Source organism: Borostomias antarcticus (assembly GCF_949987555.1).
Source record: "Borostomias antarcticus genome assembly, chromosome: 11".
Taxonomy (NCBI): domain Eukaryota; kingdom Metazoa; phylum Chordata; class Actinopteri; order Stomiiformes; family Stomiidae; genus Borostomias; species Borostomias antarcticus.
In genome coordinates, this window is record NC_140244.1 from 25138104 (window position 1) to 25145842 (window position 7739).

Genomic DNA, 7739 nt, shown 5'->3' on the forward strand with positions numbered 1-7739 from the left:
ATAGGGATTTTGCAGATGAATGAATTAGGTGACTAATTATTTATAAATAACATAAAACATTATAAAACGAAATAAAAACAAACAATAGGCCTACAGGCGCAGAATAAATTAGCTTGCAGCAACAGTACAAGAAAATATTTGTACAAGAAATACTGTAGGCCTATAGAGTCTTAATAGGCTAACACCCCCGGAACGGTGAACGGAACGTTATTTTTCGTTCTTAACCGGTTCAGGAACGCTGTGTTGGTGGCGGAACACGAGAACGGAAACGTTAAATATTCTGGTTCTGCTCGGAGCGAACCGATTGAAAAATAATTTCGTTTTTAAGCCCTGCCTCTGTCCCTCAGGGCTGTCAGCTAGCATGTCCTCTGCCCCTCAGGGCTGTCAGCTAGCATGTCCTCTCTCACTCAGGGTTGTCAGATAGCATGTCCTCTGTCACTCAGGGCTGTCAGCTCACATGTCCTCTGTCAACCGGGGTCAGCTAGCATGTCCTCTGTCACTCAGGGTTGTCAACTAGCATGTCCTCTGTCACTTGTCAGCTAGCATGTCCTCTGTCACTCAGGATCAGATAGCATGTCCTCAGTCACGCAGGGCTGTTAGCTAACATGTCCTCTGTAGTTCATGGCTGTTCATCTAACCCACCCAAAGCACACCAATCAGGATTAGGTGCGTGACGACCAAGCCTCTATATTATGGATTAAGGCCAACTGCAGGCCTAGATACAATATCTGGTCAGTTACATAAACAAGCACATCCTGTGATACTTGGCAGTATGATTTCCTATGGTAACAGAGCTGGTCTGATACAGGGTGTTGCTGCTTTAGGCCTGGGTACATTAGCCAGGGGTTCCTGGTTTAGGTCTGGGTACATTAGCCAGGGGTTCCTGCTTTAGGCCTGGGTACATTAGCCAGGGGTTCCTAGTTTAGGCCTGGGTACATTAGCCAGGGGTTCCTAGTTTAGGCCTGGGTACATTAGCCAGGGGTTCCTGCTTTAGGCCTGGGTACATTAGCCAGGGGTTCCTGCTTTAGGCCTGGGTACATTATCCAGGGGTTCCTGCTTTAGGTCTGGGTACATTAGCCAGGGGTTCCTAGTTTAGGCCTGGGTACATTAGCCAGGGGTTCCTTACATCGATGAGCTGCTTCACGTCCTGCTTCTTGAGGTCACTGCTGATCTTGGCGGCCAATAGGACGCAGGCCGCCGACACCAGCTTCCTGTTGTGCTTGTTCAGACGGCCCTGAAGCACCAGCTTCTCAAAGTAAACAAAGGCCATCGCCACGGTGACCGGCTGGAGGTCGCAGTCCTCTCCCACCCCGCGCATCTCCCTCTTCAGACTGAGGGGAGAGAGACGGGTTCAGAGAGACACACACATCTCCCTCTTCAGACTGAGGGGAGAGAGACGGGTTCAGAGAGACACACACATCTCCCTCTTCAGACTGAGGGGAGAGAGACGGGTTCAGAGAGACAAACACATCTCCCTCTTCAGACTGAGGGGAGAGAGACGGGTTCAGAGAGACAAACACATCTCCCTCTTCAGACTGAGGGGAGAGAGACGGGTTCAGAGAGACAAACACATCTCCCTCTTCAGACTGAGGGGAGAGACGGGTTCAGAGAGACACACACATCTCCCTCTTCAGACTGAGGGGAGAGAGACGGGTTCAGAGAGACACACACATCTCCCTCTTCAGACTGAGGGGAGAGACGGGTTCAGAGAGACAAACACATCTCCCTCTTCAGACTGAGGGGAGAGACGGGTTCAGAGAGACACACACATCTCCCTCTTCAGACTGAGGGGAGAGAGACGGGTTCAGAGAGACACACATATCTCCCTCTTCAGACTGAGGGGAGAGAGACGGGTTCAGAGAGACACACACATCTCCCTCTTCAGACTGAGGGGAGAGACGGGTTCAGAGAGACACACACATCTCCCTCTTCAGACTGAGGGGAGAGAGACGGGTTCAGAGAGACACACACATCTCCCTCTTCAGACTGAGGGGAGAGAGACGGGTTCAGAGAGACACACATATCACAGCAGCATACTGAGGTCTCTCTACTGTACTCTACTGTACCTCCTGAACTTGCTGAGGGTGAACTCAATGTGTTCTCTACTGTATTTGACTGTATTCTACTGCATTCTGTTCTAGTGTACCTCCTGATCTTGCGGAGGGTGAGCTCGAGGTATACTCTACTGTATTCTACTGTATTCTATTGTAGTTTACCTCCTAATCTTGCTGAGGGGGAGCTCAATGTGTACTCTACTGTATTCTACTGTATTCTATTGTAGTGTACCTCCTGATCTTGCTGAGAGTGTACTCTACTGTATTCTACTGTATTCTATTGTAGTGTACCTCCTGATCTTGCTGAGTGTACTCTACTGTATTCTACTGTATTCTATTGTAGTGTACCTCCTGATCTTGCTGAGAGTGAGCTCAATGTGTATTCTACTGTATTCTATTGTAGTGTACCTCCTGATCTTGCTGAGGGTGTATTCTACTGTATTCTACTGTATTCTATTGTAGTGTACCTCCTGATCTTGCTGAGGGTGTATTCTACTGTATTCTACTGTATTCTATTGTAGTGTACCTCCTGATCTTGCTGAGGGTGTATTCTACTGTATTCTACTGTATTCTATTGTAGTGTACCTCCTGATCTTGCTGAGGGTGTACTCTACTGTATTCTACTGTATTCTACTATATTCTATTGTAGTGTACCTCCTGATCTTGCTGAGGGTGTATTCTACTGTATTCTATTGTAGTGTACCTCCTGATCTTGCTGAGGGTGTACTCTACTGTATTCTACTGTATTCTACTGTATTCTATTGTAGTGTACCTCCTGATCTTGCTGAGGGTGTATTCTACTGTATTCTATTGTAGTGTACCTCCTGATCTTGCTGAGGGTGTACTCTACTGTATTCTACTGTATTCTATTGTAGTGTACCTCCTGATCTTGCTGAGTGTACTCTACTGTATTCTACTGTATTCTATTGTAGTGTACCTCCTGATCTTGCTGAGAGTGAGCTCAATGTGTATTCTACTGTATTCTATTGTAGTGTACCTCCTGATCTTGCTGAGGGTGTATTCTACTGTATTCTACTGTATTCTATTGTAGTGTACCTCCTGATCTTGCTGAGGGTGTATTCTACTGTATTATATTGTAGTGTACCTCCTGATCTTGCTGAGGGTGTATTCTACTGTATTCTACTGTATTCTATTGTAGTGTACCTCCTGATCTTGCTGAGGGTGTACTCTACTGTATTCTACTGTATTCTACTATATTCTATTGTAGTGTACCTCCTGATCTTGCTGAGGGTGTATTCTACTGTATTCTATTGTAGTGTACCTCCTGATCTTGCTGAGGGTGTACTCTACTGTATTCTACTGTATTCTACTGTATTCTATTGTAGTGTACCTCCTGATCTTGCTGAGGGTGTATTCTACTGTATTCTATTGTAGTGTACCTCCTGATCTTGCTGAGGGTGTACTCTACTGTATTCTACTGTATTCTATTGTAGTGTACCTCCTGATCTTGCTGAGGGTGAGCTCAATGTGTATTCTACTGTATTCTATTGTAGCGTACCTCCTGATCTTGCTGAGGGTGAGCTTGATGTGTGGGAACTTCTCCTTGAATGAGTCGTTCATGTCCTTCTTCAGGTCAGATGGCTTCACATACTCAATCACTGTTGTCTGGAGAGAGGGAGAGAGGAAGAGAGGAAGAGAGGGAGAGAGGAAGAGAGAGAGAGGAAGAGAGGGAGAGAGAGAGAGAGAGAGAGAGAGAGGAAGAGAGGGAGAGAGAGAGAGAGAGGAAGAGAGGGAGAGAGAGAGAGAGAGAGAGAGAGGGAGAGAGGGAGAGAGAGAGAGAGAGAGGAAGAGAGGGAGAGAGAGAGAGAGAGGAAGAGAGGGAGAGAGAGAGAGAGAGAGAGGAAGAGAGGGAGAGAGAGAGAGAGAGAGAGAGAGAGAGGAAGAGAGGGAGAGAGAGAGAGAGAGGAAGAGAGGGAGAGAGAGAGAGGAGAGGGAGGGATGAATGAGAGGAAGGCAGGGAACGAGGGAGAGGAAGGAGAGACAGAGGGGTGGGGGGGTTGGAGAGAGAGATGACGGTAAACACCCACAATCTTGACATCTACAGCTCCAGATGAATCCACGTCCTCTACACCAGGGGTTCTCAACTCTTTGTAACTTAAGGCCGACTTTTGATTGTTAAAACAATTCTGCGGACCACCTTCCCAAATACAGGAGAAAGAAAAAATGGTGGTCAGTCCCTTTTCTCATCCGAGGGCGAGGGACAGTTTGCGTCCGAGGGAACGTTCGCTAGCAAGCTATGTTATCTGAACACATTCGGAGGGTGATATTCAAATGTAACTGGTCATTGAAATTATGCATTTTAATTTGAAATGATTTATTTATATGTTAATTCTTGAGTGCATTTAAAAGATTTACAAGCTTCGTAAATCACCAAACTTGATTTCTATTTTTCTAACCATTTGGCAGTAGGCTACCACTACCTCCACGGCCCACTAGATGGCGCGCTGCAGAGCCCTGGCTGAGAATGGCTGCTCTACACTGTGCAGACTCACCGAGCCAAGCCTTCACATATTGTGTTTATGTCTGAATAAACAGTGGTGAGTAGGAGGCCCACAGCTATCCCAGTCTACAGGAAGAGACCAGTCATGTGACTCAGCTTCACTTCCTCTCTGCGCAGGACTGCTGATGGGCTACCTGGGGGGGGTGAATCGATTCTGAATCAAATGATTCATGAATCCCAAAATCGATCTTTTATTTAATGAATAAATGAATGAAGGAATGAATAGTTCATTAAAATCAGTATCGATACCCAGCCCTGGTATTGATGTTTTGCATAACTTGGCAGTCATGTAATTAAGGTTACAGCAAAAAAAAACAGGTTTTAGTAACACTAACCGAATCAATATTGAATCGAATCGAATCGTGATAATCGATTCTGAACCTTGTGAATCGGAATCGAATCGATTCTTGAAATTCGAATCGATACCCAGCCCTAGTCTCATGGGGTGACCAGGTATGACGTACTGTAGTAGCTAGTGCTGAACTGTAATGTGTCGGTGTGTGTGTGTGACATACAGTACAGCAGGACAGGATGAACCTGTGCGTTAACACGCCACCCACAGAATCAGATATAGGTCGTGGGGAGTGTGTATATTTAGGCGTTGGGCTTTACCTTTAGTGGATTTACCTCAGCTCTTCAACGCGGGGCCGTTTTTAGAGGCTGACACCCACGGGGCCGTTTTTAGAGGCTGACACCCACGGGGCCGTTTTAGAGGCTGACACCCACATGGCCGTTTTAGAGGCTGACACCCACGGGGCTGTTTTAGAGGCTGACACCCACATGGCCGTTTTAGAGGCTGACACCCACGGCACCGTTTTAGAGGCTGACACCCACGGGGCCGTTTTTAGAGGCTGACACCCACGGGGCTGTTTTAGAGGCTGCAGACCCTGGTGGCACAGGTGATCCGCACTACAGAGGTGTGTGTGTGTGTGTGTGTGTGTGTGTGTGTGCGTGTGTTTTTGCACATTCAAGCTTTTAAATTCGGCCAAGGGACGGGGATAAGCCTAAGCCGTGACCTCTAATGAATTAGTGTGTGTGTGTGTGTGTGTGTGTGTGTGAGTCAAAGCCATGGTAAAGAACAGAAGGGCTGAATAACAGTGGAACACTTTAGTAGTGTTGCATTCTGCACCCTGTCCTGTTTCTATCAGGCTTCCTGTCTCTCCTCCTCCTTTCCTTGCCTCCTTTCCTCGCCTCCTTTCCTCCCTCGCTCCCTCTGCCATTCTGTCAGCTCTGTCCATTACTTGTCCTGCCCCGGTCACTTTCTTCATTTTGTCCTTCCTGCTCCCTCCCTCCTTCCTCTGCTCCCTCACTCCCATCCCTCCATCTCTCTCTCCCTCCCATCCCTCCATCTCTCTCTCCCTCCCATCCCTCCATCTCTCTCTCCCTCCCATCCCTTCATCTCTCTCTCTCTCCCATCCCTTCATCTCTCTCTCCCTCCCTCCCTCCCTCCCTCCCATCCCTCCATCTCTCTCTCCCATCCCTCCATCTTTCTCTCCCTCCCTCCCTCTCTCCCATCCCTCCACCTCTCTCTCCCTCCCTTCCTCACTCCCATCTCTCACTCCCACCCCTCCATCTCTCTCTCCCTCCCATCCCTCCATCTCTCTCTCCCTCCCTCTCTTACCATGTAGGAGGCGAATATGAGGACCCTCTTGTGTTTGCCACAGGGCCACTGGGGGTCACTCAGCAGGTTGGGGTCATAGTCTGACACATCCTCCAGGCCTGTAGAACACACACACACACACACACACACACACACACACACACACACACACACACACACACACACACACACACACACACACACACAGGCATGTACACACACATCCACACACATCCAATTGATCAATAAATAACCATTTTCACTGAATACAGTGATTCAAACACATACCATAAACAAAGACCTTACAAACAGCTAAAGGTAGTCATAATTATGGGTGAATATATATATATATATATATATATATAGAGAGAGAGAGAGAGAGAGAGAGAGAGACACAGAGAGAGAGAGATCATTAGAGTACTTGACAAAAACATGAGAGAGGCAGCACTGCTGCCCTCATCAGCAGCTGTCTCCACTCTGTACATGTCTCTCTCTCACACACACACACACACACACACACACACACACACACACACACACACACAAACACACACACACAGAGAAACACACACACAGAAACACACACACACAGAAACACACACACACAGAAACACACACACAGAAACACACACACACACACACACACACACACACACACACACACACACACACAGGAAAGCATGGGCTACAGCTGTGTGTGTTTAGTTAATGAAGGGTTCTATATCTGTTCTGGGGGATGAGGGAAGTGTTGAGGGCTTGGGGAGCTCAATCACAGCTGTGATAATAACCAGCGAGGTCAATGAGACTGACGCACGCACGCACAGTGAAGGGCTGTTATCCACACACACACACACGCACACACACACACGCACACACGCACACACACGCACACACACACACACACACACACACACACACACACACACACACACACACACACACACGCGCACACACACACACACACACACACACACACACACACGCACAGTGAAGGGCTGTTATCCAGTGCTCTCAGGCATGATAATGAACAGAACCGACTGTGTCTGTCCCTCACAGAGAGGAGAGACTGTAGGAGGGGAACTCTCTCCCTCTCCCATTATCTCCCTCCCTCTGTGTATATCTCTCTCTACCTCTATTTCTCTCCCATTATCTCCCTCCCTCTGTGTATATCTCTCTCCACCTCTATTTCTCTCCCATTCTCCCTCTCTCGTACTTTGAGCTGCGATGTTTGCATGAAACGTGCTACACAAATAAAGGCGATTATTATTTCCACCCCGTCTCTCAATCTGAAATTCGACCCCCCCGTTTGAGGCGCTCTTGTTGCTGCCTACCTGCACCACAGACCACAACACACGTCTCTCTACTCTGTCGCTCTCTCTTTCTCCATCTCTCTCTTCCAGTCTCGCTGCTCTGTCCATCCTGGTCCAAGCCTGTTTCTCTGTCCTTATCTGCCCATTTCCCTCCGTCTCTCTTTATCTATCAATCCGTCTGTCTGCCTGTCTGTCCCTCTGCCTGTCTGTCTGTCTGTCTGTCTGTCTGACTATCAGTCTGTCTGACTGTCTGA

At 47.8% G+C, this 7739-nt stretch overlaps 2 protein-coding genes across 2 annotated transcripts in view; both read right to left on the bottom strand.

The window, feature by feature from the left end:
• The window catches only part of rps21 (ribosomal protein S21), a gene marked incomplete at its 3' end in the record, with an annotated part of 454986 nt that overhangs the window by 23075 nt on the left and 424172 nt on the right, over positions 1–7739 (bottom strand). The window lies entirely within an intron of this gene.
• The window catches only part of cables2b (Cdk5 and Abl enzyme substrate 2b), a gene marked incomplete at both ends in the record, with an annotated part of 19395 nt that overhangs the window by 1837 nt on the left and 9819 nt on the right, over positions 1–7739 (bottom strand). Inside the window, 3 exons of the mRNA XM_084446201.1 lie at positions 1127–1331; positions 3574–3680; positions 6197–6294. Coding sequence (XP_084302327.1) covers positions 1127–1331; positions 3574–3680; positions 6197–6294 — 410 coding nt within the window. The remainder of the gene's footprint in view (positions 1–1126; positions 1332–3573; positions 3681–6196; positions 6295–7739) is intronic.